The following is a 23,400-nucleotide window of genomic DNA, read 5'->3' as shown; positions in this document are numbered from 1 at the left end:
TTTTTTTCTTTCTCCAAGTTAATGATTAGTCCCTAAAAACAATAATGTTTATCAGTTTGAACATTAAATATCTTGTCTTTGTAGTGTATTCAATGAAATACAGGTTGAACATGATTTGCAAATCATTGTATTGTGTTTTCATTTATGTTTAACACAATGTCCCAACTTCATTGGAATTGGGGTTGTACTTTTCAGAATTCTTAAACCATGGCTACCTCTTCGTAATGTTCTTTTACTCAATAGTCATTTTGACATATTAACAATCAATAGCTGCAAAAATACAGTGGATTCTGATCTTATCTTGGGAAATGATGGTGAGCAAAACTGTACAATTTTGACCATTCTTCAGAGCTTCTTCAATACAATTATTATTATTATTATTATTATTTGAGAATTTGTAAATACAGTATAATTGTAAGGGTTCATCAGAACAATTAAGAAGTGACTCAATCAGTGAATTCAATGTGAAGATACAAACTGAAGCACTGTTGTGAGTGAAAGACAAAATATTAGACATTAAACAGCCATTAAATAACTGTCTTCCATTGCATTGAGATTTGAATAAGGATACATTGGTGCGCTTTGTCAACTGGAAGGTGAGGTCACGAAGCGTTTAGTCTTTTGAAGCATTTTATTCATATAAAAACCCTGAGAAATGGTCTTTATTTTCTTCAAAAATATAATAAGAATATTTTGGATTCTTGATGGTCTAAAAACCACGTTACCACCAGAACAGTTGAGTTCGGTACCACTGCGACGAGGGGTGTCCCGATCCGAACTTTTAGATCAGAAATCGGTCTGATGTCGGCAAAAAAAAAAAAAAAACGAGGATCAGATCGGATCGGACTGGATCTAAAATCTCTGATGTTACCCCTCTTATACAAGCAGTCCATTCCATGCTGCTCTCCAGCATTTCTATCCAGCAGTGCCCGGACGGCGTGCAGAGCCCACATGATCACAACAACAGCTTGCGAAGGGGCTAACATAGTAGCAAGGAGTAAGAGTGAATGTTGCTTCCTTAAAGTCGTTTATTGACACTCCAGTTGAAGTTACAATTATTAAATCTATATTTTTACTGTAAAACTGGCAATTAAAATACAAATACTAGCGTACCTGCTTTGGAAGATAATGTACAGATTTATTGCATTTTTGCATTATCTGTCATAGAGTATATTTTGATCATGATTGCATGATTAAAATACCGTACTGCAAAAGAGGATTTACTCCACGTAGAGGCCGTGTTGGTGATATCATTTTTGACCCGTGTTGAGTTCTCAAGTACTTTTCTCAACTTGGAAAATGTGACCGTGCTCCACGGAGTTGACCTTTGTTGAGCATGTAGGAGGTAACTTTATGCAAAAATGCAAATGGCTCAATGTTGCAGGTTTTTTTTTTTTTTTTTTTTTATCGTTTTGGTGCACATTTTGATGGTGGTTGCAAGATTAAAAGACTGCAAAGAAATTGAATTTTCTCCATGTAGTGTAGCGTAAATTCATAGAACTGTTTCTAAATACATAATATATGTTTGAAGATAACTGCTGAAAACACAAAGGCTAAGAATTATGTAGTACTGAATTGTGGAGATAAAGTGTTAAAACTGTTTTTCACCATTTCTGTGTTGCGGCTAAAAGGGCTGCCCAATGACAACTGACTTAAATTGAGATTCTGGCTCTGTTGGCTCAAACGTATGGATTGTGTAGGCATAAGAAAGTTGCTAGAGGAAGTAGCTTCCATTTTTCAGGTAGTAGTAGCGGTATTTGATTGACAGTCGAGTGGGGCGTGGCTGCTGCACATTCATTGGACACGCCCACGGCATTTGAGAGCGGAGACAACGCCGTGATTTTTCCACGATGCTTGGCGATTATTTTAATCGTGAAAATTTGGCAGGGTTGCTCACAACACTCTTCTGTTGTGTGTCAAATTTACAGCACTAACTTACCGTGATTTCTCGTGTATAATACGCACTCGAGTATAATGCGTACTACCAAAATTGATTCCAACAATAAGGAAAACTCTTCTTCCTATATATAATTCACATTCATGACTTTTTATCCATTTATATATTTACAGTAAATGCAATAAATGTTAGCGGTGACCCTCTCCTAATCTGTTTTTCTCATCAATTCTGGTGAGTAATATTATTAATACAGTGGTTTACTTGTTCTTTAATAATGTATTTAATATTGTCATGCACCCGAAAAAAAAACAAATTTATGACTGTTCTAAAACACACAAGTACTCAGATACCTCATTTTACTGTGAAAGAATTTTAAAACTTTTACTATACCTATGTATGAAACGCACTTTTTGTCCTTTGAAGATGATTTTGTTTTGGAGGGGGGGGGGAATTGCAAATTATAAATGAGAAAAATATGGTATTTTGGTTTTACAGGGGACTTTAAAGTTCCATCACCCGTCAGGATTATCAGCAAATGTCAACTTTTTCAAATTAGTACTATTTTATTGATGCTAAAAGAAACATGCACATGCTCCACCTATAGCTCCACACCCAGCGTATCCTCTTGGGACACAATTATTAAAAAAACATTTGACCTCCCCAAGCTGTGCAAACCCTCCAAAGCTCCTACAATCTGTTTCCCTGCTCTCTCCAGCTATTAATATGTATGAGGACATAATGACTGCTAATAATATATTGATTGGGAGCCACTGTCTGGGTGGCGGGGGCAGCTGAAAAACACGCAGCAAATATCTACAGTATGAGCGCCAACCTACCTGACACGCATGTCAAATGTGAGGGGCACGAGGCTAATGTAATTACGCTGGGCTCTCCATACTAATTTGTTTGCGTGTGTGTGTGTATGTTCCACGGTAAGAATTCCTGATTTTTGCCTCAATCCGTCGGTGTCAAACTTTCCGCAAAGAGGCGAAAAATATTCTTCGGCTCTCAGCCTCTTTAATTAGAGCGGCGCAGTATCGACGAGGAACGTCAAACTCGCTCGCCGCCGCGTGTGACAGACGCAAGGATGTTGATTTATTTATTTTTTCTTTTAAACCACGCTCGCTCCGACGCATTTAATCATCTTGATGTAATCCACTTTCGAGCAGCTGTCATGGACAATGGGTTTTGGTGTCACTGTGTTAATCTGCTCCCACTGCTAAATGCACTTATGGTGTTCACAAACAACACAGACATACGATGAGATGTGTATTTTAAGGGGAAGGAAAACTAGCACTCTAAAATGTTGTACTTTATAAAAACATTGGGGAATGACATTATTGAACAGAATGTAAAGTATTATGCACAGTAATTTGTGCATCATGATTTAATGCTGCAATCCAATTCAGTGTGCTGCTCCTTCTGGTGTGCCCGTTTTGGCCGCCAGCAGGAAGTACTGTACAGTCATGCAGACACAAATGGAGAAGAAAATACTGTACTACTACTCAGTAAGTTGCTGTTATAGTAGTCATTTAGTTGGAGAGAATAAAGAATATATGCCTGTAAGTATTGTTATATTATCGGTCTACTTGTGTTGTTCCACCATTTGTGCTTATACTGTATATCCGCTGCTTTAAAGGTTGTAAAATCGCATCTATTGATGCTTAAGTTAGCATGTCAATGGCATTTTCCATTCCTGTTAGCATTACTAGCGGGCCATTCTTAAGGCAATGTAATTTGCTTGTTTTAAATACAAAATGTAGAATTCTCTTTGTTTTGCACAGACTTTCATTAACACTCAATTTCATTTTCCTATTTCTCCACTTAGACAACATCTAGAATAATCTCAGGGACATATAATTAAACTGAAAATGACCTTTGTCAAGCAAATGAGTCCTTGCTTAACAATCAATAAAACACATTGAAGTATTTTACTCGGGCAGCAACCCCCCAAAAAACCTACCCTGGACCCATTTAGGGAAATGCTTGAAAAATATTTCGCTACGACACGCGTGCAACGTACCTGTGGCCAAGCAGGGGATATCCACATTTCTGTCGAGCTGAGCAAAGATCTTCCGCTCAGGCTGAGCGGACAGAGAGGGCGGCTCTGGAGAGAAAATGTGAAACATGGTAATTTAACACACTGTCAATTGCACAATGCACTCTGATATCCGCGTCCAAACAACATGCTGCACCAACCCGAAACTTCTCATCATGGAGAAGCATGCTTTTTTTCCCTTCAGGAAATGAGACATTTGAAATACATATAATAGACCATCAAAAAAAGCCTTCGAAAGTTCAATTATTTAACAGCGGGAAAAAAGAAGTAATTCCTCTAAGTGGAGAAGCAGTCCTTATAAACTAAAAATAGCTCCCATTTTTAGTCAAACAATGGATTGGATCAGATGATAGGCCTTTAAATGTTAAATACACACTAATTACGAAATGTAAGACATGCAATATGTAGGCTGTACAAAGGACTATGAGCGCAGTGCTGAAAAGACAAAGAAAAGAATCAAGTCACAATCTCGTGAGAATGTAGCTGTTAGAAGAGTTGTTGGTGATGTGAAAATAAGCGTGACACTTTACGAGAAAGTGACAATAGTCTGAGAGAAATTGCATTATTAAAGGAATAAAGTTGCAACATTACAAGAACAAAAATCTAGTTATTTAATGATAATAAAGCTGGGAATAACATTGAAATATAGTGGGGGGGAAATATTATCATAATAAAGGTGAATATTTTTGAAGTTAAGTTTTGAGTGAATGATTCCAGCAGACAGTTTTATAGATTCAAGATTGTATTCTTATAATATAATGTCTTATTTTCTTTCATTCTCTTCTTCAATTTCTTTCTTAAAAAAAAAAAAAACGACTGCCTTCATAATTTTGTCTGATATTATTCTAACCTCGGATAAGGGGTAGAAAATTAATGGATGGATGGACTAGTCTAACTTTATTGTTGTATAGGCATTTATTTCTTATAATATTACAACTTGATGTTTCTAAAATTAGGATTTTATTCGAGTAAATTTGGGACATTTTGTCGTGAAAACAATTTGACTTTATTCTCGTAATAGCACCACCATTTCTTTCTCGTATTTAAAAAAATATATATATTTTATCATATTGTTACACCTTCCATCCATTCACCCATTTTCTGAACCGCTTATCCTCACGAGGGTCGTGGGTGTTACACCTTCATTCTTGTAAAATTACAACTTTGAGAAAAATACAACTTTATTCCTATATGAGTCCAATATTGCTTTTCTTTTAATATTTTTATCCCAACTTTATGACTATTATAACGTTGGTCTTGCAAGATTAAAACGTTTTTGTTGTAATAGTCTTTATTTTTAAGAACATACTTTATTCCCTTAACATGATGACTTTTCTGTCATTATATACAACTGATTTTCTCCCCCCCCCCCGCCCCTCCCCACATAGTAATCATCGTTTCATTGTGGCCCTATAATACTCCTTTGCTTTGTCACTGCGAAGATCCACAGTAGAAAGACGATGTGTGGAACCCTTGCATTTGAATATCTTTGTCAGAAAAATACATCAAAAACTTGAATTGTGCGGAATCTGAGCAACACACACAAGTTTATTATGGCGTACGGGGAGCTTGCAGCTTCTACATTTATTCTATTTGACTATGTCGGCTTTTAAGTCATGCTTTGTGCTTTGCCTTTATAGCACAGGAGGCCCGTCTCGTGTATTTATTGAGCACAGTTGGAGTTTCGTGTGATTTTTGACTGGAGAAGCGAGTCGCGAAGGAAAACAAGAGCGAGATGGTTTAAAAAAAAACAAAAAAAACAAGAGTCTGGTGGTGAGACACTGATAAAGTACGCGCATTAATCCACTTCAGTCAGGTGAATTTCAAGGACCAAGACACACACACACACACACACACACACACACAGACGTAAGCACACAAAGAAAAACACATTTGTGACTTGTTTTGCTAGTTTGGATTTCAAGACGTTTTTGCTGGAGTCCCACTTGTGTGGCAGCAAAGCAACGGCAGAACAACATCAGATGTATTGTTGTTGTTGGCGGCGGCAGCACAACACGCCAGCTCCCTGGGTCATACATATTCTGATTAAGGGGCAGAATAGAAATACGACTGAATAATGAAGACCTCTGAGGCGCACACACACACATTAACACAATGCACACACATACAGTTGTGTATAGGAATTAATTTCACCACATTCAACTATATTTAGTTCATATTATAAACATAGCATTATTATTCATCAGTGATGCCTCGCTGCCCTCTTGGCATTAAAGGGTAGTTTGAAATAAAACAATTTTAAAAAACATGCTTTTTTTTTTTCAATATTTGCTTAAACAGTCAATATAACTTGACGTTAGTAGTGTATGATGAGTTTTTCGATTTTCGTGAACGGTGTAAAAAATTCTGCGCCAGAGTCGTGCTCGACCGGTCTTGGTAACTTCATACGTGAACACAGGCCGGCAGATCTGAGAGTGGGAGTGTTGTTTGTATTTTTCGGGCAGTCTGGATTCTCTGTGGATTCTCTATGCTGCCTCTCGCAGGTCAATCTGGGTACTACAACATACATCTGGTTTGGGATGAGCAATTTGCAATTGTTGGTCGAGTTCGTTATGTGTGTGGTGCTCTTTGTTGGTCATCTGGAGGACATCACACACATAAATGCTGTAATAACACACACAGTGACCCCCCCCCCCCCCTTGTCATGTGTGGGGTCTCTCAAATAAAATAAAAATCTGTTAAAATGTTAAAAATTGGAACGTGTGTACTCCGCACCATCGGGTGCTATTAACCCACGCTGTACGTCAGTGATGGGGCACATTGAGCATGAAAAGGGCTAAAACACTCCAGCGGTTCCTTTGTGACTAGTGAGAATTCTATCGGCCTCGCTAGTTTGCTCTCTTCGCGTTCAGCCGCTCCCACGCTCCGGCAATCACAGTAGATCAAAAAAGACGCTGACATGCGGGTGGGAGGGAGCGCTTCATCAATCATGCCTTCGTTCCCAGGTTCTGTTGTTTTCTATTTACACACAAATATCCAGGACAGCCACAGCTTGTGACGAGAGCTCCTGTGCCACTGCCTCCAGATCCCCCCTCCCCAGCATTGATTTGTGACTCGGGGGAACGAAACTAATTTAGCTGGCTGGCAAACAGGCGTGTGCATCCGTGGTGCCATTTTGCCATTGCATTTAAAGTGCAGAATTCAAACGCATAAACACACGTACCAAATTATGTCTGTACGCATATGTTGTTGACGACACTTTATTGATGGACAAGAGATTTAGCTGTCCCCTTGTGGACATTTGCAATTTCCACGGACATGTTACTATTTGATTTATTACAATCTTTTTATTCTCAGGGGAAATTCAGTCTTCAATGTGTTGTAGCTTTCTTTTTTTTTTTTTTTTTTTTTTTTTTTACAGTTGATCAAGTCCGACAGTTTGTTCGTCGCACAAAAACAATCAACATTTGACGTCACTGGAGATCTCACAGAATCTTTGCTCTGTGAGGAAGATTATTTATTTACTCCACAAGCATCTTTAATTTTTTTATGGTTAAACAAGGAAATTGGATGGTATGCTTTTACAACGATGACATACAACAGACAAAGTACATGCAAACGGCAAAATTATTGGGCTTTTTGACAGAGTGGACATTTTTGGCTAATGAGCACACGGAATTTTGCAACCCCGCAAAAATTTGTGTTTAGTCTTCCTTGCTTACCAATCACAGTGAGGTACGCCCTGGCCTCTTCGGCTTTGGCGGTGCTGTTGCCTAGCAGCGCTTCGCAAACATACGCGCCGCCGTCCGAGGAGGCCGGGGCGGGGATCGCCAGCCGACGCCCGCTGGCCAAGTGACGTCCGTTGCGTTTCCACGCCACCAGCAAGATGTCCACGTCTCTGACGAGGAGGAGACGAGAATGAGTAGAACATATTAAATGCATCACTTTGTGTGTCAATGAGGCGGCAAATGAATGGTGACAGCGTGTACGGCGGAGGAGTCACATCTCATCTGCATGAAGCGTCTGGCGATCAGAGAAGGACGTTCATTCAAATTGGACTTTTTGGGTCTTGTTTTTGTAAGATGGGATTCATTATATTCATGAAAGTGCACCTCGTGTCTGCTTTGCTTTCTTTTTAAAATACTTTACGATGCAATGTTAATTTAAAAAAAAGGAATATGTTATGAGCAGTAGATGCAAATATTCATTCAATTTGGACTGGAAGTCACATAAACCCGTTACTTAAGCCCCCCATTTAGACAGCATTACTAGTAGTTGGTGAGGGCTGAAATGTTCATGGCTCTGCTGTAAACTGACTTAATGATGATGATAAACACCACTAATTTAATGTTATAAAAATAAATGCTCATTGTGTTCATTGTTAATTAACCAGAAAGAGTCAAATATCTGTGAGATGAATGCTAACGCTTATCCAGCTTACATTTTGTGATTCAAAAAGCAGATTTCAAAGGCTTCAAAGAGGCTGCTGCGAGTCGGCAGCCTGTTACAACTTTGCCACCTTTTTTATTTTTGTGTTTGTTTGCGTCTTGCTGAACCTTTTCGCACTATTTTCAGTGTTTTAACCGTGACATTTCTTTTGGGCGGAGTATATCATCAATTAACCATCTTTAGCAAGCCGGCTCACTCATACTGGCCGTTGGAGACTTCAATCATGTTCTTTTCTCTCATCTACTAACAACTTCACACAACATGTTGCACTGTGTAACGAGAAGGGATATAACTCTGGACCTCCTCTATGCCAAATGCCAATGTTCTTCTTATAGATTGTAATTCGAAAAGAATACATATATTAAGTTTTAATTAATTAATGTACTTTGATTACCACTGTCGTTACTGTTTTATTTGTTGTGGTTTATGTTTTATGTTATGGATAAGCTTTTAGACCATAAATAACGCTGTTTTAATTATTGTTACATACATTTTATAGATACATGTTCGATAAAACTGGTCAACAAAACATGTCCACTATTCAATTTACAGTAAGCAAAGTTTGTAATATTTAATAAATTATAAAATTAATTCATAAACAACTTGGCATAAAAAGCTGACCTGAACACGAGAAACGCATGTCGTTTTCAGTTGGGAAAAAAACTGTAACCCAGTGTAATAGTATTACACTCGTATTACAGCCCATATTATATTGTAGTATAAAAAATGAATCTATTCTATAAATATACCTGGCATTTGCAAAGCACTCCAGGGTGGCCTATTGAATGACATGATAATAATGGTAGAGCAACTTCTAAAATGATTTTCAACAGCTACGTTCCGTTGGCTGACGTGCGTAACATTATCTATGAGTGAGTGTGTTGATTTGTTCGGTGCATCTTGATAAAAGTGCTGCCAAGGCACACGCACGAGCCAGATCGACAGCGGCTCAATAAGCCAATCCGGCAAAAACCCTCTACAAATACTCATGTGCGCTTTGGGAGCGTGTGCAGCTTATCACCTGTTGATTTGAACACAGTTAGCTGGCAGCAAAGCGCCGATAAAAAAAAAGATCTTTTTAAAGCTTGGTCAATACCACACATCCTTACCTGCTGTTATCTGTCATTGGACATCATGGTGTGCTATACATAAAAAGGCAACATGGCTTCAGGGTAAAAAAAAAATAAAAATAATAAAAATAGCAACTTCATGGGTACAACTGCATGCTCAAATTTTTATTCCTTGTTCATTTCTCATTCACTCCAAGTAGGTTAACCACCTCTCAACATGTTGCCGTGCTTAACAAATGTACTAGATCACCACAGTGCCAGTCTGAATCTCGCGTCGATTGTGGGTATTCACTGCATTTACTTCATGAATGATATGCTTAGTTAATTTACAAGCCGCTCAAAAGGGTTTATAAAAAGCGCCACTTCACTTTGAAATTCCTCATTCCTGTTGAAAAATGGCAAAATGTTGAGAACTCACTGAAATCTGAAGGGTAGCTCATCTGTAAGCACTTGTATTGCATCATATTAGATTGTGCAACTGTGCCAAATGTTGTGTTGAGTGACTTGAAGTCATACATCTATGTAGGGATGTCACGATCGAATTTTTCTAGAATTGATTATCCTATAGATATTTCCTCAAATACTTGAGTAATTGCAGCCCCCCTCACCCCCCAATTATTATTATTTTTTTATTTTTTATTTTTTGTTTTTATTTGACTAAAAACATGCATTCTATTCTCATTTCTTCTATCCTTAAATTGCATATGTTGGTACTGAGTGTACGGTATAAACTCCGTACAGAATTTGAGACAACAAAATCAGCCTTTTCAGTTAGCACTCGCGCATGAGCGATTACATTTTAGGTAAAAAAAATAAAAAATAAAATAAAAAACCACAAACTACCATTCAGCTCACTCGTACATAATGTTATATGCACATTACACATCTAATTGTGTCACTTACAGACTTACAGTCGTTTTTGGCAAAGTTTATCAGTGGCCCAAAACTGCGTCCGACTGCAGTAAAGGTCAGTGGGAAACTTTGGATTTGGTGGCGTAAATATGATACGGAACTTTTCTTAACTCCCCTGTCCCCCCCCGCCTTTGTTTTGGTTCTGGCGGAGCTTCGAGGCAGAAATTCTGCGTCGACCTATTTTTGAAGTGGATTTATGCGAGTTATTCCATTTTTTTCCCCAGCTCTGCATCTATGAGAAGATAAAATAAACATACCTGGCATTAGGAATGCACTCCAGGGTGGCCGTGGTCCCTGCCATCACTGTTGTGTTTTTAGGTCCGATCACAATGGCCGGAGCAGCAACTTCTGACTCTGAATCTGCGACAGAAAGACAACAGCGGTTCACACAAGCATCATAATCTCTGACATGCACTACACACACACACAAACACACACACACAACTATATTCTTCTTGTGCAAAGTTATTGAAGTCGTTTTATTGTCTGTTTGCATATTTACTCAGGATATTTGCTTTTTCTTTGACTTTTAATTTACATGAAAATGTACACAGACACGTTTTGTTGCTTTTATATTCTAAACTGATTCACATTTTTTCCACTTGCGTGTCAAATTATAGTCATAAAATGAGATGTACGGTACGATAAACTCTTTTGTCAGTACATCTTAATTTTAACAGTGGTTAACTTCTTTTTACATTTGTATGACCGTTCAAAGTGTCTCTGCCCGTAGAGTTAATAAAGTTAATTTATGATTTATTTATTTTGCTAGTCTGAAAATTTTGGGTTTGGCATTTGCAAATGAATCTATTCGCAAATTTTTTTTCCTAACCCAAATGATGATGTCTCATGCTAAAACATCCGAATTATGATCATCCATCAATTTTCAAATCGCAATGTTTCACAAAAACTAGAAACAAAATTGTACAGCATTTTTTTCCTTGTCATTTGCTGAAAAACATTTTGTACATATTTACACATACACACATTTTTTTTTGTCCATAGGCCAAAGTTATGTCTAATATATAAGTATTACGTTGGCTTCATCTTGTAACATCTTGAGTTCGAGGACTTATGTTGAAATGAGGGTAGGAGTTTCATTTAATCATGTCTTTGTCTAATAATTCTATTCAATAATAGTTCTTTGCCGCCGTTTCGGGGCATCTATATGCAATTACAAACATTTTCGAGTGGGCGCCAAACACTCGCGGTTTTCGCGGGGGGTTCATTGTATTTCTATTACCATGGTAAAGTGAATTGTACAATAAATCCAGCATCAACAAATATTCTAGATTCCCCCCTCCCTCAAACTATTTCCCACCTTTCAGGGCAGTCATGATGAATTGCAGAGAGGAGAACACTACACGTGTTACAGTGACAACATGAAAAATAGTACACTGGTGCACGTGAAGAGTGATTTATGTCCTCACCGGTAAAATAAGTGGTGTCGTGCGTAAGAGATTATGATGATGTGTGCGTGTGTGAGCGTCTGAAAAGGAGCGAGGGAGAAAATGATATATGACCCAAGTGACCTCTCATAATAATAATAATAATAATAAAAAAGACTTAATAAGATTCTTATCACAGTTTGAAAAGTGCTCAGCTGAATTGGTATGAAAAGAAGTGGGGCCTACACACATACATGAACATCATCGGATTGGCCACGGAGCTACGTAGTTATGAATATGCAAATTTGCAATCAGTCAGAAGTAGGAGGTAAAAATTAAAGAGCCCAACTGTGACAGGAGAAGGCTGGGGATGCGAGCGTCAGAACGTGAGGGATTGTGCGGGGTTAGGGAGCCAACAAAGATGGAGGTGCGGAGCGCCTTTCATCTCTCCTTTGAAGCGAAGGACCAAAAATGTGGTAATTGACTCCCTGCTCTTTATTCCTCCTCCTCCTTTCTGAGACCCTCACGAGAGCCAAAGAATCAAGTCCCGTTGTCGTGGGGAGTAAGACACGCGGGTGCAATAAAGCAGGCAAATGACGACACACACATATGCACGCACAATCTCACGCTCACACACGCTTATACTGTACAGGCCAGCACCTTGTCACTGACACCCACTGGCGCTATTACTGAAGAGTACAGGTTGAGTCACTAATAGGGAAGATAAGAAACTATACACACAAAACCAGCCTCAGATTCACGCCCCTGTTTCCCAATAAGAGGAAACGCTGTTTGATGTATCGAAACGAGATTGGCGAAGAGGTTTGATGTTGTGAGAGAAAGCCCCACAACTTACATAACTTTCTTAATTTTGATCCTATTTTCAAAACGTTGGGTTCATTTGAAAGCTTACAAAACACAAACAATGACAACATGACAATGATGCTAAATATATTTAATAAATCAATTCCAAAGCCTGACTGAAACACGGAGGGAAATGTAGCATTGAGAGCCGCTGCTGTTCCCCATGTGTCTAAATGAACAGCACACTTGGCTTCTATAGCATTAGCAACATGCTTCCAACAAAGTTGGTTTTCCTTGTTGGATAGTTAAGGCCATTCTATATTGATGACAGGGTAGTATTTTGTTCAAATTATGTGATGAACTTGAAACACATGACAATTGCTAAAAGTCTAATACTTTTTATTTTCTTTCAAACTAAAACTAGACTAAAATCTGAGTTTTTGTCGACTAAAATGAGTAAGATGTGACTAAAACCAATGAGGATTTTTCATCCAAAAGACTAAAAGTAAGACTAAATCTGTGTTGGGGGACAAAAACAACAATGGATTGGCCACCTGAATTTCTGCCCTCAGCATATAGCTTAAGTAGTGCGCACACAGTGAGGATTCACCTCGTGAGACGAAAAAGTATTACTATTGTATTATATTATATATTATTATATATAATATATATAATAATATATATTATATATATAATATATATTATTATTATATATTATACTATTGACGAAAAAGTATTACTATTGTGGTGACCCACAAGAGGGAGACATTTACCAGGGACGTGCATCTTCAAGGGAGGGGCAGGAGCTGAACGAATCAAGGGGAGTTGTTGGTTTCAAAGGGAGTGGTTGGTTGTTTGATGTGAAAAAAACGTGGTGAGTAAAGTGCCATGACTGGTTCTCGTCTCATCGTCTTGTTATTTACCGCATCTCCCCAACATGTTGGATATTCGTCTCAAGGCCTTGTGAGGCAGAATAATTACACGCACACAGTGAGCTATCTGCTGATCGAACTGTATTGAAAACCTTTTTTTGCTCAGCAGATACAACTCCAGTTTGTGGCAGACTTAATATGCATGGTTTTGGAACTTGGAACTTTCTTGTGACTTTTAAGGCATATTTTTTCCTGAACACGTTGGTCCGATTCATAACTTGGTGAAATGTTTAGGGACGGCTGTGTTTGTGAATATCTTCATCTCACACACACACACACACGCACACACACGCACACACACACACACGCACACACACACACACGCACACACACACAGATGCAAACAGAAACTTGTCATCGTGCAAAGGCCAACGTGTCGTACAACGTGGTGTAATTTGGAAAAAAAAACAAACAAACACCCGGTCCTGTGGCAGGTGAGCAAAATGGAGGGTGGTCATTAAGAAGAGGTCAGGCAAGCAGACATCGGTGGCTGTGTTAAACGTTGACAGCGGCCCCCAGCAATGCGCTAAAGGTGACAGGCTGTTAGCTCAGACCGAGGGAGGCGGACAGAACCCCAAGCAAGGGAGGGTGAAAGTAGGTGAATGAAAGGACTCGACTAAGGCAGACAGAGAGTGTCAAAGGGAGTATTGCAGATGGCCGTCGTCTTGCCGAAGTGAAAAATGGTGGAAGCGGGGGAGAAAGCAAAATGCCATATGGGTGTGTGATCTTCCCTCCTGTCTCCTCTGTTAGAGAGTCTCTCCCTCTGGGGAAATATTATTTCATCTCAACGGGAGCGCACAATCCCTCATTCGTTGAACACGCCTTCTACGTTACATTTAAACATTTTCCAGCTCATCTTACGCAGTGATTATGGCAGGCAAAAGTTATTTTGCTTTGAATTCTTCGTGCGTGTGCAAGCTGTGCCAACTCGAACGGCTCCCTGCAAAGACGCGACAAGGAGAGTCCAGAAGTTTCATTAAAATATATTGGATTGCTCTTTGAGTGAAAGAGAAACACCATGTGGTCGGCTGGCGTCCTACGAAAGCATAAAAAAATCTTATTAGGGGAAAAAAAAAAAAAAAAAAAACCCTCAACATTTGATAAAAACACCAGACTCGACTTCCCAGTCGATGGCTAGCTAGCTCATGCTAGCGTTGAATGCTCATGACTTCACAGTCTCATCATCGAGATGGCCGCGTTTATAGGAATGCAAGTCTCAGTCTCAAAAGATGTCTGATAGTTGTTATGTTTATCCAACGAATGGTGCTACTATTTCACATTCAAAGCGTGCAGCCACAGTTAACACCTTGTACTGTTTTCTGCATGTGTGACTTGCGCTACTATGGTACGTGTGCGTCGATACTGACGTTGGATAATGTCACAAATGTTTACAGAGCAAAAATGAGTGAGTGAATGATGGTCAGGAGGGCGTGCAGCAACATTTCAATTTTCATTGCCTTGCAACTGAAATGTATTAAAGTTGGATATTGCCATGTATGTAAAGAAAAAAAAAAAGTGTTTGTGTGTGTGTGTGCGGTCGTGCGTGTGTATTGTATCAACAGATCATACAATACTCAGACGTGTATTCGCTATCCTCTGCGAAAAATGATTAATATTGCGTCAGCTTTATGTAAATTGTGAAACACTTCTCCGGATTTGTCTCTATGTCTGTATTATACTGTCCCCTGGTGGCAGACAGTAAAAGGAGCACAACTTGAGGCTGGAACGGATTAATACCGTTAATGGAGAAGGATGATTTGAGATATGAGCGTGGTGACGGAGCAAATTAAGATTGTAAATCAAGGCACCACTGTGTTCCATAAGAAACAATCACAATTATTTTAAATATACAGAAATTTGGTAGGAATTGGCGTACCGAAAAGTCATTTCATGCATTTAATGAATCTATATTACTTGCATTTCGCATTTTAAATTGAACTGTTGAAAAAATAATAATAATTCTGCGCACTTTTTTGAATGTCCTGTTCTGATTTACTGTAAACAATTGTATGCTTGCAAACATCCGGCGACTGAATACCTAGCATAAGTGTCACAGTAGCTGTCGAGTTAGTCAGAAGACCTTTTATGTAGTCGTGCATTCCTTGCATTTGCTCTGAGAAAGTCTCCTCTTTTGTGGACGTAATCAACAGTAAAGCGCAATTCTTATGAGGCTAGTGGGAAAGAACACTGCGCCTTCGTGTGTGTGACTGATTACTTGCAATTTGGCAGCAAAGAGGCAGTGACGCATCGCAACGTTAACAGTGCTGTCGTCAACGCAATCACTCCTGATTGACAGCTCGGCGTGTCTGAGGTTTGCAGGCGTCTGAGAGTGTACGTGTGTGTGTGTGTGTGTGTGTTTGCGTGCGTGCGTGTGTGTGTGTGTGTGTGTTCACCCTGCAGTCAATCCCTCTGCTCTCGAGGTCCTTGCAGAGATTTGTTTGAAAGGTTTAAAACTCACATACACACACACGCGCACACACTGTCTGACTCCCTGACTACATGGAGTGTTGAGTGAGTGACAGATTTAATAGGAGAACAAGATGTAATCCAAGAGAATCCATTCAAAGCGGGATTACACTCTAATCTGGACGGAATCGCCTTTCATCTCTCGCTTTCCCTCTTTCTCTTTATCCATCTCTATCGCTTCTCTGCCTTGAAGCTGCATCAGTCCTTTTACTAGCAGTTTTTTTTTTTTATATCATTCCTATCCTTGATTTAATTTGGGATTTTTGTTCTTCTGACCAAATATCAAACACACACACACACACACACACACACAATACGGTGGTTCCTTGATTTACGAGTTGAATTAGTTCCGTGACCATACTCAAAACCCTCGTATTTCAAATCCTCTACCCCCACTGAAATGGATGGAAGTGTCATTCATCTGTTCCAGCCTCCTCCTCCCAAAAACTAAACAAAACAATTGCAGTGTTTTGTTTTTTTTTAATTAAAGAAAAATAGCACTCTATAATGTTATACTTCACAAATCAAATAGTAATAGCATAATTCAATTTAATGTAAAGTATTGTGTTGGAAAATGTATGTTCAATATAGATATCAAATACTACCGTACTTCTATTAGTTTTAGACGACCTTCACATGCTTTATTGATATGTTGTTATGTTGTGACTAGTAGCTCTGTGTGCGTCATACTTGGTGCAGATAATTGTTTCGTTTTCTTTCTCGGTGTCTCTCACTTCGATATAACAAGGGGGATTTTAGCCTGGGCTTGAGTAAGGGGTGACAACTCGTAAGACTTGTACCTTTTCCTCTCTTTGCAAAGATTTTTCTTTTTTCCTTGGAATAAAAACCCACAAAGACAAGATTGCTTCCTTACTTATTCTGTCCGAAAAAGATTTGCCAAAACAGTTTTGACAAGTTTGTGCATCATGGCGACACCTTCTGGTGTCCGTGACTTGGCCACCGGGGACTGTTCTACTTTGTTTTCTTAATTGCTGAATGGAGTATGCAATTTACCCATAATACTTTGCTGTCTAAAGAAGCCTTGATGACTTGGATCTCGAACATCAGAATGCACAAAAGTGATACTTGATACCTGGCAGATTTAGCCATCTGATTGGTTCATGAATGAGACTCAGTTGTGTATTTAAAACAATCACACACAACGTTGCCTTCCGCTATCTTAATGCTAACACACAATGTAAAACACCATAGACTGGCTAAGGAATATCTCGACGGACAACATCACAATACTCACAGACATATTGGAGGTATGACACATTTTCATTCCCGATGAGGTGCCGAAAAGTGTCTAAGGGGATCAGACTGGCACCTTAAAAGTGTTTTTGCGGTCAAGCTCAGGTAACACAGCCTGGTCACGCTGTCAGAAGACATTGTTCAAACGGAGCTAAGTGAGTCAGTCAGCTTGAAAGTGCGACAAGACTAACATCCTGTCACTTAACCAACATTGCTATCTGCAGAGCAGCCGGCTGAACCCCCAGGCCACCTTCTTTTAAAGCACCTCCAATAAGGTTACATTTCCCCCAGTGAGCTTTCCTTGACCTCAATGCAATAAATACTAGAGCCTGACCGATTAATCAGCGGGCCGATTATAGCAACATCGGTCAATATGTAACCGATGTATTAACTTCTTTGCTGCGCAGCGAATCTCGGACTCTGCCCGAGTACTTGGCCCCTCCCCCTCACACACTAACACACACACACACCAGCCAAGTGCAGCACACTTCTCCCACACTCGCACCGACGAGGCTGCAGCAGAGAAGACACTGTCGAGAGACGCGGAATTTTTCCACAATTATCGAATATGCTGTAAGATTATTATACAGTATCTCAAAGCTGTGTAAACTGTTTTTGTGAGATAAACAAACATTTAAGCAACTGTTACTTCCCATGACTGCCATAATCTAATAAAAGACTATTATATAGCTTAAAGTTTACAAATCCTTATGTTTGTCAACATCATGTTACTAATTAAAGTTCCCGATTTTAATTGAGTAGTGCTCTGTTTTTTTGCCTTAATCATATTTTGGGTATTAGTATATAAGAATGTGATCATCTACATCATATATCCCTACAGTATATATCAGTGGATATCAATGTTCCTATTTTCTATCGGCCGCTATATTGGATATCTTATTTTTTATTAGCCTCTGATATCAGTATCGGTATCAGCCCCAAAAGTCCTGTATGGGTCGGGCTCGATTAAATACCCGACTTAGCATCCACCTGTGTGTTTGTGGGTATTTCAATCGCTCCCTTACGGCTGCCCAGCTAACCTTGCATTTCCTCTGTGGAGAGCAATGAGGTCAGACACTTGACACCAATTAACAGTGCTGTACATAATTTACATCCTAATCATAATGTGAGCTGAACCTAAAGGAATAACATGAAACTACAAGTCCTGTCCGAGTCAGTCACCTTGTAAGACTCCACAGTACAATAACACTGCAGGCCATTACATTTGCTTAGTGTTCGAAACCACAGATAAATTGTGTGTGTTTTTCTATAGTTAGTTATTCATGATGGCGCTGAGGGCTGCAGTAATGGGACCACCCGCCGGCGCTGCCAAGTGTGACCACGAGCATTTAGCAGCGAAAAGCCCTCAATTCTGGAACAGTGGCTCACACAGTGGCTTCTTATCCAGAACAACAAAGAGGGACGACACATGGATATAAAATGTAAATGTGAACTAGGGCTTTACCTGTTGACCCTCGGCTCTTCTTGCCAACTGCGAAAGGGGAAAAGAGAAAATAAATTGGAGTACTTCGTCAAAAATGCATGCAGTGCCTTTTGAATCATTGCATAATTTGGAAACTCGGTCCATATTCCCCCCGGTTTGGTTTCCATATGAATAAAACATCCAAGTAAATCAAATGCAACACACAAAAAAACGTGACATCGCTCGCTTCACTTATTGGTCGCATGAATGTAAACAGTGTAAACTGGGGAGTGAAACATTAAATCGGTCACAGGCGGTGTCGTGGTACACTAGCCTGACTTTAGCACAACCACCTCATCTACGAGCCTCAACAATCAGGTCACATGCTAACTCCTAACTTGCTAAACTGAGGACCTCTTAGGTAGCTTAACCGTTTGACACACTTACACACCTTTACATCACTATTATACCATCGACGGACAAACCTGATTGGTTCATTTCATTTCCCATCACATTGTCACCACAATTGCGCTGCACTAGAATTATCCATCCATCCATCCATTTTCTGTACCGCTTATCCTCACTAGGGTCGCGGGCGTGCCGGAGCCTATCCCAGGTCTCTTCGGGCGAGAGGCGGGGTACACCCTGAACTGGAAGGAGGATACATGTATGATTTAAAAATACATGCCTGGATGTCTTCTTTAGACTGCACCAGAGTTGAATTAGTAGTAAAAAAAAAAAAAAAAAAAAACAAGCCACATTTCGATTAAAAACTTACACGTTTGTAAGCACCACTAGAGAAGGCATTAAACAGAGGCTATGGTAGCCCAGAGCTAGAACATCTCTCCAGAAGTAAAGATATTATTGAAAAGGATGTCATTTCATGAGATGCTAGCCTCTTGTCTCTGGGATTTTTGTGACCATGTGCACGTAGCTACTAGATCCTATGGCTTGAGAAAATGACGGCATTGACATTTTGTTGGCGGGAAATCCGCTTTGGCTCTGCATCTATCAATACACGAGCTTATTCATGCTTCCATTTTCATACACTCAGGCACTCAGCGCTTGCATATTCCAATTGCGTGTTCGGTGGATATTGTGCAACAGGCCTGTAAATTAGATTCTGAGGAATCACATCGCCATCGACCCAGTGTTCGCGCGGTGGAGACACACACACACACAAACACACACGCACGTACACACGGCGCCAACCAGCTGACGAGCAAAGCAAAAGCATGCAAGCTCAAAACAAAAGAAAGATGAAGATAAATAAATACTAACAAAAATAACAAAATAAGACCGATTATTGTAAAGTAATGGGGACAAGGCAACAAACTTTCCATCAGATTTTTTTTGAAGTGAACGCTGTATAGTACTGCAGAGCTCTCAGTATGAAGCAGTACAGTTGTACGCCACTGCAAAGCACAACCATAACTTACAGTACTTTTCCAATATTTTGGTGGGCTCTAGATACTAAAAAACAGCTCTCAGTATGATGCAGCAAATGACACCGTCAATCAAAAGTGAACATCATTATCTTTGACTAGGGAGAATTTTTGATAGAGCTCATGTATTGGATCTCATTAGACAGTTTGGCGTCTTTATAAATTGGCCCACATATTATGTTAATGAGTTCCCTTCAGTGTGGAAACATTTGATCAGAGTGCTCATGGATGTTGGATAAAAAAAACATGTCCAGATGTAAACAATAATGTTACACTTGGCGCGAATTGTTCTCGAGTGGCGTCAAAAGGGGGGGTCACTGCCCCCGTGAACTCTCCAACGAACGTGAACGCACACTAAAACACACAGACTTTAGTTTGGTAGTTTGGAAGCATTCAATTCTGTCTGTTTGCGTATTCAAACGATATCTCTCGGTTGCGGGGGACAAGAGAAACAATGAGGACATCGGGGCGACAACTCGCCCCTCAAAAAAACTATTTTTCTGAAATACCCGCATCTAATTTAATTTGCTGCAATGTTTTGTTGCCTTTACCAGAGCAACATTTGTTGTGATGTATCGTACTAAGTGAGTTATTTATGTTTGTTTTTTAATTCAGTTTGATCCCATGTGAAAATATTTGGGGCTTCGGGTATGATTTGTATTCATGAAATCAGCGTAGTGTATTAAGCTGCCCAAAGGACCTAGAAACAAGCAGGTCACAAGGCATGTCCTCATGGTGTGCGTGTGTGTGTGTGTATTGTTTCGGTGGTCCCGTGTGGTACCTGCCCTCTTTTAATGTCAATGTGTGTGTGTGTGTGTGTGTGTGTGCGCATGCGTGCGTGTGTGTCAAGGTTGTTATGTTTGTCATGTCTTATTGTGTTGACCTGAACCCGTGCAGTGAGTCACCTATTAGCTGAGGTGACTTTACAACCCCTCTGGACACACACACGCACACACACACAGAGATACACACACATACACACACACACACACACACACATGCACACAAGCGGACGTTCTTTGACCTTGGTGCCAATCTTCGTTTAGTCACAATTTTTTATAGTGAGACATTTGGGAGTTTTCTTGTTCCCTGGTGTCTCCAACTTCCAAAAAACCCTTGCACTCCAATTTACCCAGTCAATCTCACTGTACCCCCAACCCCCCTTCTCGTCCTCCTCTTCTCTAGTCACATTTGAAATTCATATCAAGCACCATACAGACGTACAGTAACAATTTGGATTTCAGCGCAGACACATTCATAGAGGTCCACACACACACACACACACACACACACACACACACACACACACACACACACACATATATATATATATATATATATATATATATATATATATATACCGTCAGGGACGCAACAGCACACTGGTGAAATAATAAGCAGGCAGCAGTTTTTGACCTCGGACCCCATAGTGATTCCTGCAGGACTCATATTCTTACAGAGGTCTCGCTTTGAAACACCGGCGAGTTAGTTATAGACAACGTATATATAAAAGCACAGAGTGGGTTTACATATTGAAAATGTACTCTTTCCAGATCCTGTTTCCCATTTCTGCATCTGCCGCCGTTTACACGCGACTCGAGGAAGGTTACAGCTCCCTATGCGTCGGCCCCTCCAACACTACCAGCGCTTGATCTTTCCAATTTGCCATGTCAATCATGCCCCTGAGCACGGCAAACACACAAATGCACAAAAATCCAGTCTACTGTACATACAGTGTGGCTGTCAATCACCCTTGTGCGGAATCCAAAACGTCAAAGACTTTGGCCTTTAGTCTTCCCTTTATCAGTGCTTCTTTGCCTCAACCACTACGCTTCTTTGTCATCATTGCTCATTTTTCCAGATTCCATCGCACACTCGGGATTCAAATGCCAGGCACTTGTTTTGTGTAATTAGCGCTTTTGACATCAAGAGATTTCAAAAAGTAAACACGAGTGTCAGATTACAAAAAAAGGGAAGAACAAACATTCGCTTTCCAAAGCTGCTGATTGCCTGCGATGAGAGCCGAAGCAAACGATTCAAGTGCTCAAACTGGACAAATATATCTGTTACTCTTCCATGGAAGGCCTCTGCGTGTTGTTAAAATGTCTTTCTGACTGTTGCCACCTAAATTCATGTTCGCCACAAAGCAATGTGATTATTTACACCTGATCTTATCTTGAAAAAAACAAACAAAAAAAAACTACATTTTAGTGCAGTGATTCCCAACCAAGGTGCCATGAGAGACCTCTAGGGATGCCGAAATTGTGTTTTCATTTGTTGAACTTTGCGTTCAGTTAAACAGGCCTACATTTCACAGTGAGTAAGTCCCTTTGTGAGTAAATTGAGATGAGATCATCATTATTTCAGTACTCATACTTTTTGTGACATTTTTTTGGGTTGTGTGCCGTGAGATTCAACTGTAAAATGTGTGTCTTGGCTCAATAAAGGTTGAGAAACACGAGTGGTACGTGTGTGTGTGTGTGTGTGTGGGGTTGGGGGCAATAAATCACTTCTTATGTACAGTTCAGTTGTATTTAACTTTCAAGTTAAACATATATTGCATATAATCTTTAGAAACAGTTTGTTTTAAAACATTCATGTAGATAAAATTTTCATGTAACGTCTGTGTGATACATTTTTAATTGCATCATTAAGTACAGTTGTTTCCCTATATTCATAAAAACAGTGACAATGTTCAAACCATCCATAACGTCGTGGCGTACAATTATATTAAATGTACTTTTTCAGGAATAAAAGCTCTTGGGCTTACTACCCTACTGTATTTAAATACTGATCATGATGGTGGTACTTGGAGAGCTACGTATTTTTTTTGGGTGCTACATGGTGTAAAACGTTGGAGAACCAGCGGTCCTCCAGGTCATGGTAATCAGTTACACATTTTAGGTGCAAATTTGGAACTGAAGAAACTTTTGTATTAAACTGAACATAACGTGGCGGCACGGTGGACGACTGGTTAGAGCGTCTGGCTCACAGTTCTGAGGACCAGGGTTCAAATCCCGGCCCCGCCTGTATGGAGTTTGCATGTTCTCCTTGTGTCTACGTGGGTTTTCTCCGGGCACTTCGGTTTCCTCCCACATCCCAAAAACATGCATGGTAGGTTAATTGAAGGCTCTAAAATTGCCCCTAGGTGTGAATGTGAGTGTGAATGGTTGTTTGTTTATATGCGCCCTGCGATTGGCTGGCAACCAGTTCATGGTGTACCCCGCCTCTTGCCCGAAGATAGCTGGGATAGGCTCCAGCACTCCCGCGACCCTCGTGTGGATAAGCGGCTCAGAAAATGGATGGATGGATGAACATAACGTCTTCAGAACCCGGTTAC

The 23,400-nt window shown here is 39.9% G+C and overlaps 1 protein-coding gene across 2 annotated transcripts in view; it reads right to left on the bottom strand.

Moving 5' to 3' along the window:
* The window catches only part of sdk1b (sidekick cell adhesion molecule 1b), a 276,239-nt gene that overhangs the window by 97,920 nt on the left and 154,919 nt on the right, over positions 1 to 23,400 (bottom strand). For both annotated transcript variants that reach the window (XM_061679905.1, XM_061679907.1), the window contains exons 7-9: positions 10,606 to 10,708; positions 7,640 to 7,815; positions 3,921 to 4,004 (exon numbers count right to left, since the gene is read on the bottom strand). In XM_061679905.1, the coding sequence (XP_061535889.1) occupies positions 3,921 to 4,004; positions 7,640 to 7,815; positions 10,606 to 10,708 (363 nt within the window). The remainder of the gene's footprint in view (positions 1 to 3,920; positions 4,005 to 7,639; positions 7,816 to 10,605; positions 10,709 to 23,400) is intronic.

Source organism: Phycodurus eques, chromosome 6, assembly GCF_024500275.1.
Source record: "Phycodurus eques isolate BA_2022a chromosome 6, UOR_Pequ_1.1, whole genome shotgun sequence".
Lineage (NCBI taxonomy): Eukaryota > Metazoa > Chordata > Actinopteri > Syngnathiformes > Syngnathidae > Phycodurus > Phycodurus eques.
The sequence above is the reverse complement of the archived record's forward strand: the minus strand, read 5'-3'. Positions and strand labels throughout refer to the sequence as shown.